Raw genomic sequence first — 26,713 nt, 5'->3', positions numbered from 1 at the left:
GTGAATGTGTTCTTATAAGGCTCTGTTGGAATAAGGATCTCATGATCTTTACAAATGATCAAATCATTTGTTTTTGTGTTTCTAGCAACCAAGTAATCCATTAAATTTCAAACCTAACAAATAAAAATAAATTCATGTGAGTCAAATATAAAAGATATTTTGTTTGATGCATGATACACTTTAATTGTCTCATGAATAAAAGTCAATTCAAGATATTCAAATATTATCATGTATTCCTTGTCCTATCTTACCAATGTGGTTTTTTTCTTGCATGTAATGCTCCAATCGTCGCTCTCCACGGTCACTGACATCAAAGTCCAAAAGGTCGCTGTTGACCAGACAGTGGATCTTACTACTTGTGTCAGCTACTGTCAGTCTCCAGAAGACATCCAGCTACAGGAACAAAAAGCAATGTAGAATATACATGTATATTGCCAATCTTGTGGACTAACCTACAGTCAACTTTACAGACAAGTGGTCTTTATAATAGAACTAAATTTCATGTATACTGAAGACAGAATTAATCAGGGAGATTGAATATGGGGATATGAGATAAGTAAAGGCAATATTTCAAATATAATATATAAAATACTTACAAGATACGTGACCATCAATTGAAATAGGCAGTGAATTGGATCAACAATACTAAGAACTAGTGTTCTCTGATTGGATTAGGCTGGCAGTTACTATTTATACTGGAGGGCTGCATAAGAAACTCAAGGGCTGTAAACAAGATGGTTGTTATAACCAGGTCATAATAGCTGGATCGTAATATCAAAGTGATCACAATATTAAGTCTGACTATTTCTCTTTTTCTAAGAAACAAGCACTGAAAAAAAGAAAAAAATTAATTCAATTACATTATTTACTTTTGAAAATCATGTTCATAATATGACCTTTGATGAGTAACAATATATTTTAAAGAAACACCATTAAAAGGTTTTAAGACAATGTAGAGTTTCTTTAGTCATTGTTGATCCTACAAATGCATTCTGTCTCCATGTCCAGACTGAATGTCTGGCTGTATTATTGATTTTCGTCAAGTACATATATGTAGCAGTACATGCAATAACAGCAGTCCTTAGGATGTGCTATATAAATTGTCTATTATATTTAACAAAGACATGTTTCACAAACTTAGTCCTGTCATAATAAGATGTAACAGACATAGAGTTACATCAAACTTTACTTTTTAATCAGAACCATATAGTCACCATTGTGATGATGTGCCCTCAAACACTACATAGACATATAAAAGATGTACTGCAAATAAAACAACTGCAAGTTAAGTGAAGGAAGGCATGCAATTTACTAATGCCTTGCATACCAATATCACTGTGACCTGCTTTTTGATCATGCTTTAATGTACTTGACCAATATCACCATGACCGATCATGCTTTGTAGTGCCTGTCCTTAGTAGTGCACATAGCAAGTTTCATGACAGCACAAATGAAAGTATCTGTAAAATGAAGCTAATGCAAAACTCAACATAATTTAAAATCAGAAAAAGGAGATCACTGTGACCCACTTTGTCCACAGTATTACTCATCAAGATGAATGTACCCATGAATTTTCAAAAAAGATAACAAAATAGTATCAGCAATAAACATTCACTTCAGCATGAAAAGTCAGTGTGATCTGTTTTGCCCAATGGTGAACAATATCCCTTTAAGATAAATGCACAAAAGTTTCATGACTGTACATGCAACACTGTAAAAGAAATGAAGCCAGATACAAAAACTTAATGGTGAAATCAATACCAATACCAACACCATCTGCACAGGAAACATGTTTACAATGGATACAACTGTGCGATGATGACTGAAATAAATATATAAAAACATATTGTAAAAAATTTAAAATACAGAGAAAATAAGGGTACCATTAAAGGCATAGGCCTGACTCATGGTTAACAGTCTTATCTGTAGCCAATTTCCAATTAGATTTACCATGGTATGAACCTCCGACCTTTAGACAGAAGACTCCAATGTTTCCCTCATTACATTACGAGTAAGCCATCTAAAACATTTGGTCAAGAACTTACTCAAGAATAAATATCACACTATCCTTTGCTACTGCCCTTTTGACCCCAAAATCAAAGGTCTTTCCATTCTTAGAACACCAAAGTTTATATAGCCCTATATAGTTTTCATTCCAGGACTCCCAAAATGATTTTAAGAATTATTTTTTCTTATTGAAATTGAACATCCTCCAGACATTACTTAAATTTGTTTGTCACTGTTCAAGTGCATCCTAACGCAGAAGAAAATTGAACTAATTAGCACATCACTGCAGCAAAGGAATACAACTCCATTTGGCAAACTACCAGACTTATGTGTCACTTGATCCCACTCCAATGTTATTTCCCCTCTGAAAAATTCAAGGAGTTCGGGAATATTTAAAGGAGTTTTTCAAAACATTCAATAACTTTTCAAAGATAAAAATATTTTTTTTTTAAATTTAAGGATATTTCAAGGCAACTCCTTAAATTCAATAATTTTTCAATGTCATGTGAACCATGCAAGCCCTCTACAAACTTTGATCAAGGAACATGGTCTAAAAACTAAGGTCATTATACAAAATGTAATTGGGCAATGCTGTCACTTATGTTGTACTAACCTTCTACTATTGCATTGCTTTCCTTTTCTGAGCTGCCAAGTCCCTAGTCCAAGGTAAACATTCCTTCCTTAGTCATACCTTCCGCTTTTGACTTGAACTGAGACTACAGAGCATCATTTTTCACAAAGTCATTTTTTTCATTACTTACCTGATCCAGTGTTGTCTGTGGTGTACACACCAGAACCTCATCTGCCTGAGGGAGGGGTTGGTGTGGATCCATCATGTACATTGACAGGACAGTGGACAAGACATCAGCTAAAACAAAAGTCCAATTAATGGCACATTATCTTCCAATCCCATGTTTAATAGTCATTTGAACTGATTTTTGACTCTAAAATCAACAAACCTGTTCAATACAATAACTCATTAACCCCTTGTGCCCTGTTTAAGCTTCAGGAGGTAGTACCCTACTTCCGAGCTCTGTAGTGTCAAGGTCATTTAAGATACACTAAAGTGGGTGTTATTACAGAAAAATAGACAGATGTAGCTCTACAATGGTACCAAATAATTGGGGCTTTCTAGTCATATTACAAAATACAGAGGGAAAAACACATTTTTAGACCTGACCTTTTTACACCCCAAATTAGCTTGTGGTCGGAATATGATTTTGTGTCCGGATTTTAGACTTTTTCGCCTCTGATCTAAGGCAGACCAGACTGAACTGCACACAGACTAGAGAACCTGTGCAAAAAGTGGGACAAGATGGGCTTTTGGAGAAAGAAATGGGTCAGGACACAAAAATGATGGGTCTAATAAGCAAAAATAATAAAAAAAATTTTAAAAGCCTCCAACATTTAACCGTCTGCACATGCATGAGCAAAATAGCCAATGAAACACAATGTTTCTAACACAACCTTGCTGCAGGCTTAACTATAATATCTTGCAAGCTGATTGATTAGGATGTATTCAGATGTAGTTTCCTACTCACATTTCAGGTGAAAATGACAAAAATCTCCAGGGGTTAATGAGTTAATTAAGTGCATAGACTCCACAAAGTGTGGTCAAGGTACAAGCTACAGAACCAAAGCTAATAAGTCTCCATTTCTGAACTTTGTCTATGCTGCTCACCTATAGTTGACATTCACTAGTATGCATCCTCTTTGATCAAAATGTTTCACTATGCTGTTAATTTTGATGTTGAATAGGGTGGCTGACAATATACTGCCCTGATGTACACTATGATGATAGCTTTCAGAAAGGGTGCTACAAACCTTAATTCCAAGGTTCTTGCAGATGTAACAAAAACAAAGTCCATGACATTTCCAAAACTTTTCCAGGACTTTTTCACAAAACTCAAGGACCACAATATCTTGTATTACCTATCATAATTGTGTTGTGTTCAAAACAAGTTGTTTTAATTGATGCTTGAGACTCTATGAATTTAGTAGTTATCAAATTCTTTAACTCCACTATTAGAAATACCATGACTTTTCCAAAAACTTTAAGGTTTTGAGAAATTCCATGACTTTTCAAGGCCCTTAAAAAAAAGTTTTGAATTTTAAAACTTCTTCTAGGATTACAGGACCCATGGGAACCCTGTTAAATTTTGAAGTTTCTATCTTTCAAAATGTTCTGCCATACTTCCATGTTGTGTCATAAGCATTCTCCAAGACAATAAAGATGGCAATTACAGTTTCTAGGCTAGTAAGAATTTAAACCCATCAGATGCAAAATTCGCCTCATCAATATACATGGCACTCACATCAAACTTAAGTGAGATCTTGACCACATAATTCTATAACCTAAGACTGATCTAAACCAGATCAGAAATTTGGCCTAAGAAAGTAGTAACAAGCTCTGCCAATCAAATGCAAGATCACATTATTAATGGATATCACTGCTACTGAATATGTCTAAGATCTTCATGATGCAGCCATATATTCCAAGTTTAATGAAAGTCATATCAGAAATATTGGATCTAGAGTGTTAACATGCTCAGCCAATCTGATACAAAATCACCTCATTATTATGCATTGATACCACTCCTTTGCAATATCACTCAATAGCTTTATCACACAAGTAAATATTCCAATCTTTGATCAAAATCAGATAATAAATATGTCCTCCAGTGTGGTAACAAGCTCAGTCAATCTAATGCAAGATCAATTCATTGATATGCTTGGATTTCATTCAATACTGAAATCATCCAAGATCGTGATGACATAAGTTTAATCACAATCAGAAAAAAAATATCAGTTCCAGAGCGGTTAAAAGCTGAACCACTCACATTCTAGATCCCAACATTGATATTTGCATATCTCATTCATTACCAAACCTATCTGATAGCTTGATGATACAAGCAGATATCCCAAATTTGATCAAAATCAGATCAGAAATATAGGCTTTAGAGAGGAAACAAACTCAACCAATCATATGCAAGATATCTTCATTAATATGTGTCAATCGCACTCATTAACAAACTCACTGGAAACCCTGATAAAATAAGCATTTATTCCAAGTATAATCAAAAAGACAAATCAGAAATATGTATAAGTGTATTAGGACATTTTTGAGACCCAAAAAGAGCATGCGACTCAAATGAGCAACACTGTACAATTGAGGACAAGTTATCTACCTATATAAGCCTATAAAATATGTTCTCCTTGATGCACTAATACTTCTGAACAAAATATAACTGGTACTGTATGTACACACACACACACATGCATGCATGCACACACACACAGTGTGCACCTCATATAATCAAAGCCACACAGACATTCAATAAAAAGAACACAGTTTCTGTTTTTCAAATCCATTGTTCTGTGGAATACAGAATTAACATGCAATTTCTGACTTTGCTGTTCCCAACAGTTCATTGAAAAGATCTGAAGGTATCTGCATGTATCATTATAACCATTTAACTTTGCAGTCTCCTTAGAGAAAGGATGGTACTGAAATCCAAACTTCCCTAAAGATCCTGTTGAACACACTATTTCCTATACTGAAAATGCTCTTTATGCATCTGCCCAGATACAAGGTGATGTGCTATTTCAATGGATGTCATATACTCCATAATGACTAAAGTTTATATAATGTTTGTCGCATGTGAAAATTATGAAATGTTCCCCTTGCTGCTGACAAACTGCACCAACCTGGATTTCAGTCATTCAGTTTTGCTGGACTTAACCAGCTTCACTGATGACTTATCCTTCTTTCCTGAATCACAGCCATTTTTCATCATTTAGCCTTAAAAAATGAATCATCCTTCCACAACAGTGCTAGTCAAAACATGACTCTTTACTGTTTGTACAGGCTACAGGTTATGGACATAAATCTCTCAAACAAGATTTGCTGGAAGTTGTATTTTGATACACATGACTGTTTAGGAAATTGAGCTAAAACTTTGTGATTTTCATGTGAAATATGATAATGTAGCCTCCAGAGTGGTAACAAGTCAATCTTGTCCAAGATCACCTCATTATTTAAATGATATAAATCAAAATTCAAAGTTTAATCAAAAATAAATCCGAAATATGGATTCCATAGTGGTAATAAGCAATTGTCGATGAACAGAAAATGCACGATGGTTGCATTATACCATAAGCTCACTTGGCCTGTCCAGTGAAAAAAATATTGCACGAGGCAAAATGATCTTTCAATAAGCATATCTTCAGGCCATGACAACAATATTTGCCACATTTCTAAGCAAGCCATCAAAAGCTGCATGATTAGTTGCATTCACAAAGTTGTGTATGGCTGGAAGGATGAGACAACATAAGGATTTCCATATAACTGTGTCTTTATACAGATGGGATATTAGGAACAGATACTGTGCATTTATTTATTCTAATTGGTATCTATTTCTCCTGTTTTGCAAAAGATTATATTTATTATCATTATTTAAAATTGATAGTTTAAAGATGAATTCTCTGTACCCAGGAATACTACACAATTCACAGCTTTAAGTTACAGATTTATGACTACCATGACACCCATGAATTCTGATACATATGTATACTAACATTTCACAACTTAAAAAGTTACTGGTTTATGACATCTGTAAAACCCAATTCTGGTACACAGGAATACTAGACACTTCACAGCTTAAAATTACTGGTTTATGACATCTGTAAAACCCAATTCTGGTACACACAAATACTAGACACATCACAGCTTAAATTTACTGGTTCATGACATCTGTAAAACCCAATTCTGGTACACAAGAATACTAGACACTTCACAGCTTAAAGTTACTGGTTTATGACATCTGTAAAACCCAATTCTGGTACACAGGAATACTAGACACACAGCTTTAAGTTACATAAACATGACATCCATAAAACCTATGAACTAAGTTACACAAGAATACCTAAGAGAGCAAGAACTATACAAATTAATACTAATCTCCAAGCACAGATGTGTAATGGCATCAGCTTTCATCATTAAGACAAACAAACAAAACTGTATATGATCAGACTCCTCTAAAATTACTTACCTTTAGGGCAAATAATCAGATTGGGTGTCCCTGGCACAAAACTTGGTGGGAAAGGTCGGTTAATTTTACTATGCACTGAAAATTTTGAAAATATACACTGTGGTTATCAAATTTTACCTCAGAAACATTTGCACTCATTGGTTTTCTGTATGCATTTTGCATATTCTATCAAGTATGAAAAGTGAAATGTTGTTTATTCATTCATGTACATTAAAATTGTTTTTAATATAAACTAAACAAATGATGTTCTCTAAACAATTTTTTAAATCTTACACACACTAATAAGTTCAATGTTTACTGTAGGGCATTCTGTTTGGTATATTTGTTCCCTAACAAAAACTAAAACCTGTTGTCATTATTTCAGATGATAAGGTTAATCAAGGTAAAATCTTTGCAACCTCTTCTAATTAGACTTCACCCGAGTCTATGCATGACATCATTTAATATACAAACCACATTATTCTCTGAAAGCAAACAAAAATGCTTCGTATATGTCTACATATATATATATATATATATATATATATATATATATATATATATATATATATATATATATATATAAAATGCAATAAACTGACGACAACAAAAATGAGTCTGTTTCAAAGGCAAATACAAAACAGAGACAAGTCAAGCCAAACAATAGAAAAACCGTTGAGATTACAAAACTTTACATGGTTATTTCTATAGGAATAAAAGTTTTAAAAAATGTTGTTTCAACTAGTATACATCAACTTGATGGGGATGCTGAAAAATATTTTATACTGACCTAGAAATTGATGAGCCATTCCACCATCTGTTATGCGAATTTATGTGAGCGCAAATTATGTCCTAGATATTTCTTTGTTACAGTAGTAATTGTAGGTTATTGGGTGACTAATAAGCATATTTAGAGAGTGATGGTTGTATTTGTGTGCAGCTGTCTTTTTCTAGTCTTCTTGGTTTAAACCCCCTTGGTTTCAATGTTCTAAGGCTGCATATCCAGTAGGATTCCTTTTCTATCCTGGTTTCAGAGCTCCAGTTGGGATTGTAAGCAATTGCAATAAGTGTTATATCACTGAAAGTATGAGCGGGGAGATGTGTTCTGCGACTGGACGTCTGGACAGCTTCTTTGTCATCCAATTAGATCTATGAAGGTTGATCTTATCATGTACATTTCAGTTTCTCTGACATACTGAAGGATACAGATCTTACATGTGATGTGAAAAAGTACATTCTCTGTTTGGCATGTTTTGTTTGGACCGTGTGTGTGTGTGTGTGTGTGTGTGTGTGTATATATATATATATATATATTCTCTGTTTGGCATGTTTTGTTTGGACCATGTATATATACATATATATATATATATATATATATATATATATATATATATATATATATATATATATATATATATATATATATATACCTGTTCGGTTCCAGAGAAAGAAAAACAAACATAATATTTTATGCTTTCTGATTTGCCAAACTAACTTGACTTGACTCTGTATTTGATGAAACTGTAATTTTCAATCTTTATCTACACTGGCACATGCTACAAAATCATAGAATAATCAAGTATAAAAGTATTTACTCAATTCTTTTCTAAATTTACAATTTTTTGGGGTAAGAATCAGCACATTTTTCAAATAAACCTATAAATGGAACAATATTCAATAACAAATGATAATTAAAAAGGGAATATTAGAAATCCTAAACTAATTTTATCCATTGTAGGAAAAAAAATCATTTTAATCCTGAGTTAGGTACCTGATGATATATATATATATATAAGAAATTGACAACACAGTGCAAAACTATAGTAAACTAGCCCTTATCACTTTCAGAATATTTTAGTCCCTTTGTAACAGGCAAACACTCACAAAAAAAACGTCAACACAAAAACATGAGCTAGCACAGACTAACATAAAAATATGAAATCCTACCAGTTTCTTCTTTTTCAACAACAGTGCTTTGGCATGTATAACACAAAATTCCATATCTATATCCCATTTTGTTCAAGACAGTGTGTGCCTTTAACACTAGAATCAATGCCCCAATTATCTTTGCCAGTCAACCTGACAAGAGGATCATGGCATTAAGTTGATTGCTACACATCACATTTACTCTCATGTGAAATTTTTAAATCTTTCACATTTAATAACATTGTTTAGTAGCCTTAAGAAAGGAACAATGCTTAAAAACCTCCCAGTCCACTTCTTTGACTGCAATTATGTTAGTAAATTCATTTCACTGGTGTGTAGTTTTTGTTCTGTGACTCGACTGGAAAAAAAACTTGAGAGACTAGCAACATTTTTATCTACTGTCATTAATTATTTCATCCTGTGCAGAATACCAAACTGCAGTGGAACAAATCTGATCACCATAGTCATAAATGTTTAATATTTAATAGCTGTTGATCTAATAGACTCTTCATTTAATAAGTGAACTGGTTGAACTGAAATATAATACATAGAATTCAGGCTGTATCAATGTTCCCATCACAAGCACTTTTTGATGACATCCTTATTAATATTTACTTTTTGGAAAATAAACTTTGGTTTTTGTTTTTCCTCATCTTAAATCACAGTATTGGACACTTCCTTGTGACTTGACAGTCAGCAATGTTTCATTTACTTAGTAGGGTGTTTTCAAGGTACAAAACAGATTTAATGATTACTGACATGGTCTTTATATCAATTTATTACTTAAAAGTTGATCTGATTGTCTGGATTTCATGACTGTTACCTGCACTGACAATTGAATTAGGGGTGGGGAGACAGGGAATTTCAGATGTTTTCTCATTAACTGTGTAGCTTGTGTTAAACATAATTACAACGCATTAACTAATTTATTTACTTTTCTTTGGAATATAAACTTCCTTCTTTGCTTTATTTCTCAATTTAAATCATAGTATTTGATAATTATTTGTGACCATGCAGTGATCAATGCTTCAAGGACTGGACATGGCATTTTTAAAGGTAATCTGCAGTGGCTAAAGCAATGATGTGTGATCCAGTGTCTGGGTAGATATTAGCTCAGACAGATATATTTCAGGGGTTTCATGCAAATAATTATAAACGAAGGACCTGAACTTTCATATAAGATCTGATGTTCAATTTAAATCTGAATAAACAAACTATCAACATCAGGCTGTTTAAGAAACTCCCTAGATTGAAACTCACAAGTTAATCATTATACAAGTATTAAACATGGACAAAAAAGAACAGAGAAACGGTCAAGATATATTCTATTGAAAACCTATCAAACATCATACAAGAAATGATAATCAGTGTAGTATCCAAAATGGTAAAATGTTGTTTCACAATGACAGCTGGGTGAAATCACAATAAATATAAGAAGTTAGGACTACTGCATTTACTATATATATTGCGACATGATAAAATATTTAAAAATTCTTGTCCCTGAACTTACAGTGAAACATTTTTCACCTAGTTCATATGTCCCATGACTTAAGAAACAAAAGAAAACAAAATTACATAATCTATTAGCAAGAGACTAAATAGCAAAATATATTAAAAAACTAGTTGTGCCCATCAAGGATGGTACAACAATTCCCTATGCTTAAAAGGCTTTTGTTTCTGATCATTTATTACCAATTTTTTTAATCAATCAAAACATATCAAGCATTCAACAGAAATAGCTGTAATCATTTCATAAATATAGATATATTTATTTTATTACATAATTGAAAGAACAATTAGAAACAAGCTAGATTCTGTAATATTAAATATTTAAAAGTTTATTGTTGTATTTTGCATATGTGTTTTATGTAAGTGTTTGCTTGTGACCTAATGACCAATAAATAGGTCTCAAAGCACAAAGCCTAGTTTAGACTATTTAGCACTCTGTGTGGTCAGTTTGTTTCACACATGTAATCAATCTCTAACAAACATGATCTCTGGGAATACACTCTATCTAGAAAGACTGTTATTTGATGTATGACTCATATGTACACTATAGTCGACCCAGTCTGCTCTGTGCAGGGTTCAATTCCACATCCTATTGGAATGCAAGACCTACATGCTAACTATTGCAGCTAACCTACTTATCAATATTACACAACAAAACTAATGTCGCAGTAACTAAGCAATGTGAAACTTTTTATGTTTTATAAAAATATGTTTTAGAGTAATAATTAAAAAGTTACAGCTCTGACATACAATGTAAACATATGAATTAACTGATGAATCAATGGACAGATGCCTTAGATGTGCAAAAAATGAGGCAGAAATATGAATGCTTACAGTATGCATTTTCAGCCAGCCTTCTCAGAATGAGTCCAAGATGTTCAACACTGAGATAGTCAGTTACACTGGAAGATACGGAGGTCAGAAACTTTTCCCATAGTACTTCTAAGTCTGTGATTAATGGATCTACATCCATGTCTCTGTGCAAAAAATAAAATATTTATGTTTTTGTAATTAACAATCGGTCATGAGCAGGGAGGAAAAATCTCTTAATCAGATTAGATAACTCTTAATTAAATTCTTCACTGTCATTTTTCAAGATTTGCTTTGCTGCCTTGGCTATCAAAGAATTTTTTTACTGGACCCATTGTTGGACCTACAAGTTGAATTCACCCTTAACCATTGTTTATGAGCTTTATACCAAAAAACATCTGCTCAGTATAGTGATGTCTCCTGCTACACTGTACAATGTATAATGAATATAACAACATGCCACAAACTGACAGTATCCTAATACCACTGCCCGGGGAAAAAATGCACATTTATAGCTTTCAAATTCAACATTTCATGAAAATTATCGTTTTTTAAAGTATAAAATTATAATTAGCAATTTTCTTGCTTATTTGTTCATCAAGTCCCAGGTTACAAACAGATTCCACTCAATGTTGGAATTTCAAATCAGTGATCAAGTGCTGTTTGGTTATGTACTTTTTATTGTTTACAAGACAGTTTTAATGATTACTGACATGGTCTTTAGATAAATTTATTATTACAAAGTTGACCTAATTGTCTGGATTCCATGATTGTTACCTGCATTGATTATTCCATTTAAAGGAGGGGTGAGGTAGAGGAATTTCTAATATCCTCTGATTAACTATGTATAATTCTTTTAATATGCTAGCATGTTATGATGTAATAGAAATTTCATGAAAGCCAATATTACCAAGGTGCATGGACATGTATGGCGATGTGGGAGGGGGGTCCAAAGGACTTTACATTGAAATGCAGTCAAGGCATCAAGACATGCTCATAATGAAATAAGGTAGGTGCATTGAAATGTGCCTGAATGTGGGAAAGGGTAGTTAGTGAACTACTACAAATTACCAGTACTAATTGTGCTATATTTAAAAAAAAATACATGTATATATGAATACACATGTATTTAACAGGAAAAAGTATTAATGAATCATATCAAGGAAAAAGACATTGGTCAATATGTCACAGATGAATCCACCAATAAGATACAATTAAAGGGCAAAGTTCTACCTCAAACATGGGTCATAACTCCATAAAATTGTGCTGCCCTCCTCTAATTAGGGGGCACTCTACAACTGATAATATTCTCTGACAGTGACAGGTGTAAGGTGAAGTTGTTTGCATTTGCAACACGCACAATGGAGACAGTCTTAGTATACCTTTATGTTACTTTCATGTACTGTAGCTGGAATTTCTATGGATATTTTACTTGGGAAAATTGTGCATGATCTATGCACACCGATAACCAAAATGACGGTTCGCTTGTGCTAAAAAAGTCAGCCTGAATTAGTTTAAAGTACACTGTCATTAGCAGTTATGAAAATAGGGAAAATGAATTTGCCAGACTAGACAATACCAGCTTCTGAAAGTGTAATGAATGAATTATAAAATTTATAAAAAGTGATGAAAGGTATCAGCTCTTTTGTTTACATTATTAAATTTTAAGTCCAAGAAGTGAAAATAACCAAGATGAGCTAGCTCTTTCTTGATAAGTGCACATCTGAAATAAGGTAAATCTACTTTCTAACATAAATTACACCCATCAATCACAGACCAAAAGAGAATTAACAATACCAAAGATCTTTTATAAATAGCCAGGATAACCACTGAGGAAAACCTCTAGAATTGTTCTTCATTAAAAATCTAATCTGATGCAAAATATGAAACTGTAGAGCACCACCTATATAGATGGTGGGAGATATAAAAAGATGTCATAAAGGTAATGCTTTCATATTTCATTTCCTTCTCTTTGCTACTAAACTGAAGTTGTGCAAACTAGGTTCTTTTTCCTTAAAATCCACTCCTACTTCACAAATTAATGACACTATTTGAAGCTGTATACATATCAATTGTTTATAAAACATGATAATTGTCATGTAATCTCATTGCAAGATGTTTCAAGAAATCACACAAGTAAAAACAAAATTTCCATACCCCTTTGCCACCTCAAGTTTGTTCAAGATGGCTGCAGTGATGGACATGACAGATTGGTCTGATCTATTCCAGCCTTCATAAGGTATGGCCTCTTCAGCTGGATGGTTTCCTCCACAGACCTCTGTATCTTCTTCTTCTTTTTCAAGTATATGATCATTGCACCAAATTAAACCTGACACAGATGAACAATTTTGACCTTAAACATGTACTGTTTCTATCTTTTACCTTTAGGTGAGAGAGTCATAATAGCTCAATTGATATCATAATGAAATTGTAATTCAGTGGTAATGGGTTTGATACCTGCCCAGCCAGCCTGGGTTAGATGCCTCTGTGTATCATTGGCCATTGCACTCATCCTCAATTTCATTGGCATGATATAGCAAATAATTTATTAAAATGCTGTTAGCAACAAAAACATGGATGTAAGTATGAAAAAAGCTTTCTCATGTTATTACACCACAGTGATAATACATTTAACACTGCCGACTTTCCCGATATGAGAACCACAGCCTTCTATCAAATGTACATCTAATGCATTCTCAGTCTTATATCTTGAGTATGTGGAATATTTCAGGCTTTATGGCAGCGACTTAGGTCTCTGCCAATTATAACAATAGGTGGAAGTGTTTGACAAAGTCATATCAACACAGACAAGAAAACCAGTCAAAATAAATATCCACCACTTTTTGTCTTTGGTACACTATATTGTTTTTTGTGAACCTTTGCCTAGTGTAAAATACAAATTCCAAAAATATAAATTAGTGAATCTGAACTAATGCACTACTTTCTATTTTATTTTCTAACAAAAGTTTGCTTATAACTGGATGCCAAAATCTTGAAAAATACATCAGAATGAAGATACAATTTTGCCTCTAATTTTGCTACAAGCAATGTATTGTAAGATAAACATGCAGTGCACCAGAGGCACGTAAGCAGCACCTCTCCATTTTCTTGTTTAGCAGTACTGATTTGTTCAAACGCTTTGACCAAATGTATTAATCATGCGTTGAGATTTAAAGATAATGCAGAAAGTGCTTCATGATACCAATGACACAGGATTGTGAGATTTTGAGAATCAGGAAACCAATGCTATACAAGATGATGTCACTTTACAAACCGAACAGGCTGGTTTCTGGTAGCTGCCTTAGGCTTAAAATTAATTTTCGGTAATGGCAGAGACCTCTCTGCATGCAAGTAGCTATAAATGCAACTAAACCCACAATGGTAACTGAAATATCAAGCACTTTAATTGATCACATTTTATCAATCTATCAGACAATGTGGCAAATGTTAAAGCAACAAAGGTTGGTCTTAGTCACCATTACCCTATTTTTCTAAGAAGAAAGGTAAAATGCAAGACAAATAGGAAAAATACACACAAAACTATCACTTACTGACTGTTTACAACTTTAATGAAGAACAGTGAATTTCTTGATGACCTAAACAAAATTCTTTGTAATATAATCCAAAAGTTTGATGACATAAATTAAATTTTGAGGGTGTAAACTAAAAAGGCCAAATATCTTAAAAGTCAATGCTTCAAAATGAAATCAGCAACTCAGGTTCTAGCTGAATTAACTCATTGTAAGAACACACAAAAATCAGACTTTCGGTAAATTACACCATTGTCACTGATTATGCTGATACTGCAAATGTTTTCAATGATTGTTGTCATCAACAGTACCACAAAATTAAAGGAACGAGTAACAGTCAACAACTTTGATGAATTAAAAATGTTCTGCATCAGCAAAATCCCTATGGTGGTATGTTTCTTTATCCCAGCAGTACAGATAACTTTATTTAAAAATGTCTCACTGAACTTGATACCATGAAAGCTAAATTACCTGATTAGATTGGTCCAAGACTCAGCTATTTCAGAAAGCATAATATACATAATCAATTTAAGCATTCCACCCTCATCTGTCCCCAAAATGTTGTAAACTGCAAAAGTAATGCCTCAGTACTCAAAAAATGGAATTCAATTTAGGAAGATATTCCAGATAGGCACTGACCAATTTCAGTATTAACCAAACTTGTCAAAACATGTCCATGACTCATTCATTTCATTTATAACCAAACACTTGTTATTAGACCCTAACCAGTCTGGCTTTTAAGACAAAATCATTCATGACAGAATGCCTTAATCTCCCTAACCAATAAAGGGCTTCAAGCATTTGATCAAGGTAGAATAATCTAAGGATCTGTATTGGTAGAGTTCGGGAAGGTTTCTGACATGGTGAATCATGAAATCCTTTTGAGCAAACTTAAAATTTACCAATGTGATGACAGCATGATTAAATGTTTTACCATGAGAGAACACAACATGTTTATAAATGACATTTTGCCTCTTCCTGGAACAATTAGATACGGAGTCCCACAAGGCTCAATTCTAGGCCCATTACTATTCATAGCTGTATTAATGACCAACTAATTTTATTGGGGAACTCAATTTCATCTACAGATCGTTATGCAAACAACACAACATTATCAGACATCCAAGATGCAAATGTTTAAGAACTGGAAATTTATCAGACATATAAAACACAAAGCACAAGTTAGAAATATCTTTACAGGCTTCCCTAAATAAACTGGACAACTGGTACACAAGCAATGGCATTATAATTTACAGGTAAAACTAAAATATTACTTATCTCTATATGGCAATAAAGAACAAATGTTAATAGTCATGAACAATGTCTAAAATGGAAGGATATACATTTGCATATGGGCTGTCATGAGAGGGTACCTGGTGTTTTTGTAAATAATAATCTGCCATGATAGAGCACCTGGTGTTTTGTAGATATTAATCTCTTTAGGGACTAAATATATAAAGTATCATCAGTAAAAATAAGTTCATGTTTATGGCTTCTCAGTACAAGGTATTTTCTCAAAGAAAGGCTAATAAACCTATTTTATAACAGTTACATACACCTCTATCAAGATTACATTAATACCGTGAGTATGGGGTAATTTATAATTTAATTGATTAAATGTAGTTTAAGTAATACACAGTGCATTTTTCTCTGGCCCCATGCCGGGCCCCTCTTTGTCTACTGTGGTTTCTCTGCCCAGACATATGTTATTGCAGCCAGTATATGTTAATAAGCTAGTAACTAAGTTCACATATGTTGTCGTGTTGAACCAATCAGATGAGTGAGTTGGAGAATGTGATCAAACAATGTGTCAGTTAGGGCATCAGTCATATAGCAGCTTGGATGCCTGTAGTGATGCATTCCTTTCAGTGCAGATGCTGCATTTAAATCTTTAAAATTATTTGTGGAAAGAAAATGGATTTAGATTCTCTGCATCAAAATGTTCTTATGCATCTGTGCTGGCTTTGAAGAGGTCTATACTGGGACAACATTGACAACATGGTCAAACGAAATCACTGAGGCAGCCTTTACAGGAGAGTTGACCCTACTGCTTGCCCTGGCTAGCCATCAACATCCAAATATGACTTGACATACCGGAGAATTAGGTTTTATCGTGGGCTATAGCAGCAACATTTATATGGATAGTCAGCCAATTCTAAGAACAGACAAATTCACCTTGTGCAACTGGAAGTACCTTCAACACCGACTAATGATTTGACAGCTATGTGGTGGTAGCATTGCAAAATATGGCAGCTACATTAGCCAGAAATATTCACTCCTTGATTGACTGTAGGAATATTGGAACGAGGGAAGCACGGATCCATCAGACATGCTATTCTTTAGGCATGCAGAATCATTGCTGCCACATGACCCCATCTTTGACAACAATGCAGCGCTAGGGGAAAACAACATCCATCCCTTCTGTAACAGTTGCAACATAATCTAATTTCTGTTAGGCGTTTGAGCTAACTTCAGCCAATTTCGTTAAAACAATCGATGGATACGCAGTGGAGAACTTGCTGTTCATGGAGATAGTGCATCCAAATCTTGTTAACAAATTCAAGAAGGTTCACAGATTCTTCCAGCTCTCATCTTATAGGTTCGGTCAGGATGATGTCACTGGCTTAGCAACCTACTTTCTGCTATACTGTGAGGTCACCTAGAATAATGACAGCTTTTTTCACCTCAGCAGTCGTAACTATGCACTGAAAATGCCTGGATGTGAAAGTGCCCTTTTTTCTGACCCAGCCTATGCAGAAGAAATCCCAGAACAGGTCCCGGAACTACCAACATTAACAGACAGGGTATAATATTGTTTCATCTTACTATAAAGTGCTCTTTCCCCGTCTGATGGAAACTTACAGGTGCATTTGGATACACTATATTGATTTAACCACATTAAAACTACATAGCACTTTCCCTGTTTCAAGTACCAATTTGGCACTTTTCATTTTGCATCTTTATGCAAAACACTATGTGGTATCTACCATATCTACCTATGTCTTGGCTATTGGCTATGCGCACAAACTGAACAATATCCCTGATCCAACCAACTCCTTTCTTATTCCAAACTTCTGCAAGTGTTTCATAAACTTTTACTGCAAACAGATGACAGACTACCAATTGACAATGTAAAAAAAATGACAAAAAGCATTCCAGTCCTGCCATAATTCACTCACAATGCCTTCCATGCTGCTCTATTTAAGTTCATGTTTCAACTTCCGTTTCGGGCATTCCCGTGGTAGGGGAAATGACAATTAGACAACCTGGTTGCAGAAACCCAAACTTAACTTCAGTTCTATCAGGTTCAGATCAGTGAAGATGGTAAGTACTGACACAAATTGGTCAAAAGCAAAGTTGTGAATGCATGAAACTTGGCAATGGCCCCTGAATTGTTTCTATAGGAATACCTCAGGAAGAGAGAAATGGGGAGTTTGTAGGGTTGTGAAGAATGTCTGACACTTGTATGTGGAGCTGCAAGGGGCTGATACGAGGAATATAGGGACATTGATAACCGAAACTTGATAAGTCTGATCCTGAGGATTGCCATGATAATAAACATTAGCTGATTTGACAAAGGCTCCCAGAACAGAGCTGGAATGGTAAGCTATGCAAGAAATGTCCCAAATAAACAACATGGTGGAAGGAGGGGAAGCAGGTGGTTCTTTCCGCAAATAATGTTAAAGATTTAAATGCAGCATCTGCACTGAAAGGAATGCATCTCTACATGTATCTGAGTTGCTAAATGACTGACGCCCTAACTGACACAATGTTTGGTCACATGCTCCAGCTCAGTCATCTGATTGGTTCAACATTACAACATGTCTAAATTTAGTTACTAGCTTATTAACATATACTGGCTGCAATGACATCATGTCTGGGCATGAAACCATAGTAGACAAAGAGGGGCCAGACAAAGGGCCAGAGAAGGCTGCACTGTGTATTACTTAAACTACATTTGATAAATTAAATTATAATTTAAATGATACACAATACATAGGTTCAGTATAAACTTTATTGTAAACAAGTAATTTTTGGCATATTGGGGGCAAAATCCTGTCACAGCACAATGCACCAACTGAGCTCTGAATTTTTTCTATAGGAATACCTCAGGAAGAGAGACTTAGGGGAGTCTGTAGGGTTGTGAAGAGTGTCCAACACCAGCATGTGGAGCCACAAGGGGCTGATACGAGGTATACAGGGACACTGATAACCATAACTCAGTAAGTCTAACTGGTTATCTAATACATATATCTAACATTGAAAACTTTAGCCACATCAAGATTATCATGCGGTTCAGGACCTACTTTATGCATTTTCCATGTTATTGCATTCTCAATCATTATTATCTTTATTTATCCTTACATTTCCTTAAATTGGGGGCCTTTGTTACAGTTGCACTGTTCCAAAGTCACAGAGCTCACTTCACTTCATTTGGGCCTTTGCCAAGTTTCATGCATTCGCAACTTTGCTTTTGACCCCCAATTTGTGTGAGTACTTAAACGTACTCAACTATTATGCCCATATACTTCATACCCGCTTCCTACGGTGCATGTATGGAGTATCGGCTGATGTTTGTTATCAAAGCAATCCTCAGGATCAGGAAGTCACATGTCCACTAATAGAAGATACAGCCAAAATGACAATGTAGCATTGGATATGAAAATGAATGACTGGCATGTACAGCTATATAATGTCTCTGAAGTGTTCCGAAATTGTATGATGGTATCACTAAGTAAAGAAGCTGAATAGTGCATTGATTAACATAAGTGTGAACTGACAAGCGAGGCACATGCTGTGACATCTGCCTTTACACAAATCCAACTCTACTGGGGTACACCTGAATATATCTACAATATACATTAGAGGACCATGTCTGGAATTCCAGCCTTAGCAGCAATGGTAACTGCCATGATGTGGAAGGTGTGTCCATTATAGCAATGTGAATAATAACCTAACCTGAGCAAAACAGCGCTAATAGTATCAATAAAGATAGTTCTGCTTAAAGCATGACCATAGTCCATGAGGAACAGTGGATCACAAAGGCAAGATCCAGCTAATATCTGAATACAATGGAATTTCTTCATCACATGGAAAGTACATACAAGGATATCATAGTTTGTATCATTAATATGATATCCACACCTTGATGGAAAATTTCATTCTCAGATGCTCTACGATGCAGAATGAAGAGGTGTTTATTCATGTGAAATACCATGTCCAACATACACAGATAGTCCGTTGCAAAAAAATGGGCTCCACGAAGCAAATTATCCACACCACAAAAAAAGCATAAGAAACCAGCACACAAGTAGTTTGTAGTATGAGTTCAGTGTACTCAGTTATAAAATATATCAAATTAGAGGCCCCAAAGTGGATGCCAGTTTGTGACAATCCATTTGGAAGGAATGGTGTCCAAAGCACATGACACTAAATGTATGTACATAAATGTTCCTCAGCAGACAAAAGATGGTTAGGGAGAACTCTGATCTAGCATGTAAAACATGATGAAGACTGTTGTCCTAAAATCTTAATAAAATGGTCCTCCATACCAACTCCAGCTGCAGATGTGGCTGCACCATGATTTCTAGCCCAAGCAATTTGCTGCCATAGACTCAAATACTGCTCCAGACAGGACATGGGACACAACCATGAATTCTGAAGGACTGAAACATTGACACCAACATGAAAAGGGTCCTTTTTTTTGTTTCTTTTAAAATAAATTAAAGATGGCAAGGTGAGTATAACATAAATTTGTCCATTGAAAAAGTCGCATCTTGAATCCTCAGGCAGTTGCATGAGGAATTTCTCTGCAGTGATCGAATCGTAAATTCACCACATTGCAAGAATCCAAGAAATGCCATCAGACACATGCACTGAAGCAAGAAGTCCACACCTGGTGAACTCCCTCTCGCAACATAGGTGACAACTGCACCACCATCCTGTATATAATAGGAAATATGGGCTTACTATGAAATGTTGATCCCTTTTATCCCATGAAGTATACTCTGTCACCTGTCAGACTCCTGAAAAGGGTTACTATGACCAGCCTGTAGGTAATGGAATATAATTCCTACATGGTACAGCTTAACTGTGGAATACAGCAGGTGCAGCAGGGTGTGACAGCATGTGAAAAATAAATCAAAACATCTGAGAGTTCATGTAAAGAGTGACAACGTCTGACATTGCCAAAATTTCAAGAAACACTTGAAGCCAGTTCTGTACACTGACCTAGTATTATCGGACACAGAAAAACACAAACTCCTGCACATGTTGTGTCAAAATAGCATGAATTCTGAAGTCAGGTGGCACACAATATCCAGAAATGTTTGTATTCCATGTCAGAGAATGTTAGTGGGAGACTGAACCCTTGTAAGATAGTCACGTTTTCAAGGAACCCACATGAAGTGCTCTTCAGTGAACCCATATGAAGTACTGTGCGACATGATATGGACGGCTCTATTGGTCTGTGCAACCTCAAGACTGCCAAACTGTGCACACAATATCCAGAAACGTTTGTATTCCATGTCACAGAATGCCAGTGGGAGACTGAAGTGTTGTAAAATAGTCACGTCGTCAATGAACCCATATGAAGTACTCTTCATTGAACCCATACGAAGTGCAGTGCCATATGATATGGATGGCTGTATCGGTCTGTGCATCCATGAGACTGCTGAATTGTGCACACAATATCCAGAAATGCTTGTATTCCATGTCACAGAACACCAGTGGAAGAATGTGTTGATTCCTATAGAAAAATTTCAGAGCTCGGCTGGTACAGTGCGCTGTGACAGGATTTGCCCCCATTATGCCAAAGATTATTTATGTTTACAATAAAGTTTATACTGAACCTATGTATTGTGTGTTACTTAAATCAAATGATAAAAACATAGCAAAGCTAGCACATCATCATTCTGGCTAATGGCTAATATCAGGCCAAGCAGAAAACAAGGAAATTATTGCTGATAAGTTAAAAAATAGGATCTATAAAAGAATGAATCTAACTGAGAAAAGATAAGTCAATGCACAAGATATCCAATAACAATGCTTCTATTTGCAGTCACTAAACCAGTATAGGTAGCCTGATATGATACATGTCTACCAAGCAGTATAAAATTCCAAAAGTAAATAAAGAACAGTTCATAAGAAATTTCTAATACTTTGGAACTTTGTTGGAACTTTGCTGTGGAACTCAATAAAGCCAGTGGCTTCAGTAATGAAATTTATTGCACCCACACACACACACACACACACAAGGAAAGAGAGATAGCTAAAATATAAGAATACAAAATTGGGTATATTTTGATATAGTCACAGGTGATTCATGAGTGGAAAGAATAATTTAGTTCTTACACTTGATCTTGACAACTAAATGACTTTCTTCCACCATTTCTAATAAACCAAATTATGTTTTTTATGACGTATTTTTCAAGCTTCTTGCTTTATAAAGGGAATATAGTTTTTAATAGTGTCCAGTATTCTGTTTTGTTGACATGTGTCTGCCATTTGTCAGCTTGGTAAATATACTGCATAGATTCCCATCCTTTCAAACAGATCAAAACTTTAATTTGATGTGAAACTAATGGTGCTATATGATCATAGGGAACCTTTATTCCAGCAATATCTGAAAATAACAAACAACGTATTATACTGCACTCTAGACATATTATATTAGATGAATCAACAGATAAAGCTGTTTCATATCAAGGACTTGTCATTGAACGAAAAAATTTCTTCATTGTTATGAATATTTCATTTATATTGTGTACTTGACTTTTGTCATGTTGAGGTATGTGCCTACCTGACTTTTTGTCATGGTTTTAAGATATTTTCTTAAATTTGAGTTCAAGGCCTAACCATATCTATGAGCTTAGAATGTTCTAGAAGCAAACATGTTGATAATTTTATGGAAAATTTACCCACAGGACATTCTGCTGCATCAAGGATCAGTTGATTTGTATAAAAATAGAGGATTGGTAACAAAGTATTCATTCCTGTTGAAAGATCAGTTTGTGAAATCATTTTCATTGTGTTCAGATATAATTTGAATGGAATCATTGTTTGAAATTGTTCATTTGAATTACAAATTGCTTCTTGATTTTTTTTTTAGTAAACTACTACTATGGAATTAATGAGCACTCATTCAAAAACATACTGGATTGCATCATTGTTGTACATCAATACAGTGAAGACCATAGGCACATCAACACATTCAAGACTATTGGTATATCAACACATTTGATGCTATTGGTACATCAGGAAATTCAAGACCATTGGTACATCAAGACATTCAGGACTATCCAAATTAATTCAGAACATTATAAACTGTTGGATTTGTGATAGTAGATGTTTCTTGAATTTTACTGAAATTATTGGTTTCACTTCCTTTGTTACATATTTTAAGACTATAGCTCTAACAAAGGCCAAGAACACAATAGCATCAGCAACTTCTGAAACTGCCACTAATTAAGAATGCAATTTCTCTACAAAACAAGAGCAAAACTATGCAACTAATTTTAGTTTGCAAACCCCAAACCCTTAAAATAGTAATTTTTTAATCTGTTACAAGAAACAAACAAATTGTAATAAACAATATAATTCTCCCAAGCACTTGTTTTATGATAAAAATAATTCCCAATTTTAGGGATGGGAACCCCAAAATTGTATTACTGGAATTACCCCTTAGGTATTTAGCAAAGTCTGAGAGTCAATTTCATCACAAAAGCAAGTTGGGGAGTTATTATTGACAATAATGATAAACGCTGCTCCCAATCAAAACTACCAAGTAATAATCAAAGATTAATCAAAATACATTTTGTTAAGTTACACTCACACTACCACATGTTGCAGCTGTGTTGGCCCATTGTGATGATAGACTGGTCATGTTTCAGGCAAGCACCCAAATGATCCATACAGCAATCTGCATCTCAACTAACTTAAAGAGTTATGCAACCTCCAAACATTACAAAATGACTCCTGATCTATTCAGTTACAACTTAAATGCATAATCTTTTGTGATTAAGTGGCAACTGAAACTTCCTGCTTTCCCTGACTATGATCAATATTTGCAAAACTGTAGGGCTTTTTCCAGTCAGGATCAAACCTATTCTTTCTCCTGACATTTTTCTGGTTTCTCTGTATCATGGAAACCATGTTATCAGATAACTGTATCCACTTCTCTGTTCCTCTCTCACACATATATCTATCTTTTCTCTGTGAGTTGTGTTTTGAGATTAGTTCAATAGATTGACAAGACTTACCCTCTGTAATCTCATCAGGTTTCACATGCAAAAGAGCTGCTCCTGCAAGTTTCTCTGAAAATCCTGCCTCAATCATCTTCTCAATAAAGTTTTGTACAACCTTTTTGTCATTTGTTTCATCTGATGAAACCTCCCCATCCTCCTGACCTTCCATCTCCTTATGTTCCTCATCCACTTCCATCTGAACTACTTCCAAATCTTTTGAAGCCTTCTTCATGGCATCTACCAGATCTTCATATGTACAATTCTCCTTCACAGCTGATAAAAGTGGGTAGATCCTGATGTTTGGACTTTGGCCCGGTGCAACTTTCACCAGTTCTTGTTGTAAAATAACCAGCTGGTCAGTTGTGAAATAGTTTAATTCAAAATATTCCAATCTTGTTTGGTTGATGTGGCTTATCCACCTATCCAGACAATTCTCCATGAATCTTGCTATTTTTGGTATGACTGTAATGACATTCTCTTTTTTGGTCTGTCTTCCTTTTAGAGTTTTGGTTCCCTTACCAAATTCTATAAAGGCACAAACAGGGCGTTTGGGATCACATAGAAACTTTGTCTGCCAGTGTTTGAAAAGGACACATCCTGCTGAGTTCAGTTTAATAAAAACACTGGCAAGTCTCATCACACTGTCAAATACCTACATGAGTAGAAAAGAGTTTGAAATACATTACCAGAATACTGTAACAAAACAAGCCATACCTACATTATGCTCACTGTCATTGCACCCTTCCCACTAATAACCAATAATTCCTAAGAATACCAACAAACAAAATTAATGAATGTGAACAAACTAACCTATATTTTCCATCATGACTTTTAACAAGCTCCAAAATTCTTCCATTCCAAGTTTAGAAAACAATTCTCAAAAGTATTGAATTTTATATAAAAAGATTTCTGAGATGACTATTTTTAGAGCACAGCACCTGAGCAGGAACCAAAAATATTACTCCATTCATGGTTTGTGATCACTACCTTACCTACAAACTGGTTACAAAATCAAAATCCTCCACTTTTTGCAAAAAACTTTCTGCCACATCCCAATTACTGAAATGTCTCACATATTTTATATTGTTCAATAGTTAAGAAATATACAGGCTGTGCTTAATGTTCTTCCAATTCTAAACATTTTGCTATTAATTAATAAGTTTCTTTACTAACCAGCATAAATCTGTCAACATCATCTTTCCCCTGCTCTGCCTTCCCAGCCACCAGCATCAGACGACTCTGAAGATCCTGCAGTTGTTCAAATGTGTATTGCCTGTGACCGTGGGACTCCTCTTCATCATCAGGCACTGTCAACTGCAGGGTATTCTGAAGATTCTGTGAGAAATACACTTATAACCCTGCATTAACATATATAATCAAGTTTATAGAATAACTAAAATATATTTTAGCATGACAGTTGAATAGTAGATATTGCAAGAGGATGTTTTCTTGTTTAAAGATTGAATATTAAAGATTTAAAGATTGGGATGAAGGCATTCATTTACTTTTGTTTGCTGTTAGAGACTCAGTTCAAGAATCTTTAGGATTCAGTCCCTTTGAACTAGTTTTTGGACATACTGTGCATGGACCATTGAAGCTGTTAAAAGAGAAACTTCTTTCTAATGAAGATATTGAAATCCATCTTCTTGATTATGTTTCCAATTTTAAGTGTAAGTTGTCAAAGGCTTGTGAGTTTGCAAGAACTAATCTGCACTCTACTCAGGCAAAAATGAAATTAGGGTATGATAAAAATACAAGGGAAAGGAGTTTTCAGCCTGGTGATAGAGTTTTTGATCTCTTGCCCATACTACAAAATCCTCTTCAGGCCAAGTATTATCGTCCTTACGCAGTTGACAAGAAAGTAAATGACATAAATTATATCATAAATACTCCTGGGAGGTGAAAACAAATCAACTTTGCCACATAAATATGTTAAAGGAGTATGTTGAGAGAGATAGCCAGGTTAATCATGCAATTAATTTAGTTGTACCTGTCCCACTCAGTGAGGATTTAAGCGAAGGGATGGAATCAGACTCTACTGATTTTGGAGTAACCAGTCTTTGGAATTCAGAAATTATGAATAATCTGTACCAGAAACTTTCATGTTTGCAACAACAAGAAAGGAATGAACTTAAACGGGTATAACTTGAATATGAGCATTTATTTCCAGATGTTTCTACAAGAACAAACAAAAGTTTTCATGATGCTGAAATTGTAAATTGCACACCTGTTCAAACAACATCCATACACGATGAACCCTCTCAAACAGGAATACTTGAAAAAAGAAATTCAGTATTTGCTTTGGAATGATCTCATAGAGCCCAGGAAAAGTGAATGAGTTCTCCATGTATACTTGTTCCAAAACCAGATAACACTGTGTGCACTGATTATAGGAAGGTGAACGGTGTGACTAAAACTGATTCATTTTCCTTACCAAAAAACGATGACTGCATTGATAAAATGGGAAATGCCAAGTATGTCACCCAATTTGACCTTCTGAAAGGATTTTGGCAAATTTCACTGACGGAAAGAGGAAAGAAAATTTTGGCATTTATGATTCCAGATGGACTTTATCAATATAAAGTGATGCCATTTGGAATGAAAGGTTCACCAAGTACTTTTCAACGTCTAATGAATATGATTTCCTCTGGTCTAG

General features: G+C 34.7%; 1 protein-coding gene across 1 annotated transcript in view; it reads right to left on the bottom strand.

Annotated features, from left to right (window-relative positions):
- Nucleotides 1–26,713, bottom strand: part of LOC149786031 (E3 ubiquitin-protein ligase rnf213-alpha-like) — a 451,244-nt gene that overhangs the window by 303,550 nt on the left and 120,981 nt on the right. Inside the window, exons 25-31 of the mRNA XM_089978103.1 lie at nucleotides 25,231–25,392; nucleotides 24,073–24,709; nucleotides 13,440–13,611; nucleotides 11,307–11,449; nucleotides 7,059–7,133; nucleotides 2,769–2,875; nucleotides 252–393 (exon numbers count right to left, since the gene is read on the bottom strand). Coding sequence (XP_089834229.1) covers nucleotides 252–393; nucleotides 2,769–2,875; nucleotides 7,059–7,133; nucleotides 11,307–11,449; nucleotides 13,440–13,611; nucleotides 24,073–24,709; nucleotides 25,231–25,392 — 1,438 coding nt within the window. The remainder of the gene's footprint in view (nucleotides 1–251; nucleotides 394–2,768; nucleotides 2,876–7,058; nucleotides 7,134–11,306; nucleotides 11,450–13,439; nucleotides 13,612–24,072; nucleotides 24,710–25,230; nucleotides 25,393–26,713) is intronic.

The sequence above is a fragment of the Sinohyriopsis cumingii genome, chromosome 12, assembly GCF_028554795.1.
Source record: "Sinohyriopsis cumingii isolate HCF-2022 chromosome 12, ASM2855479v2, whole genome shotgun sequence".
Taxonomy (NCBI): Eukaryota; Metazoa; Mollusca; class Bivalvia; order Unionida; family Unionidae; genus Sinohyriopsis; species Sinohyriopsis cumingii.
This window is presented reverse-complemented; position numbering and strand designations above follow the sequence as displayed.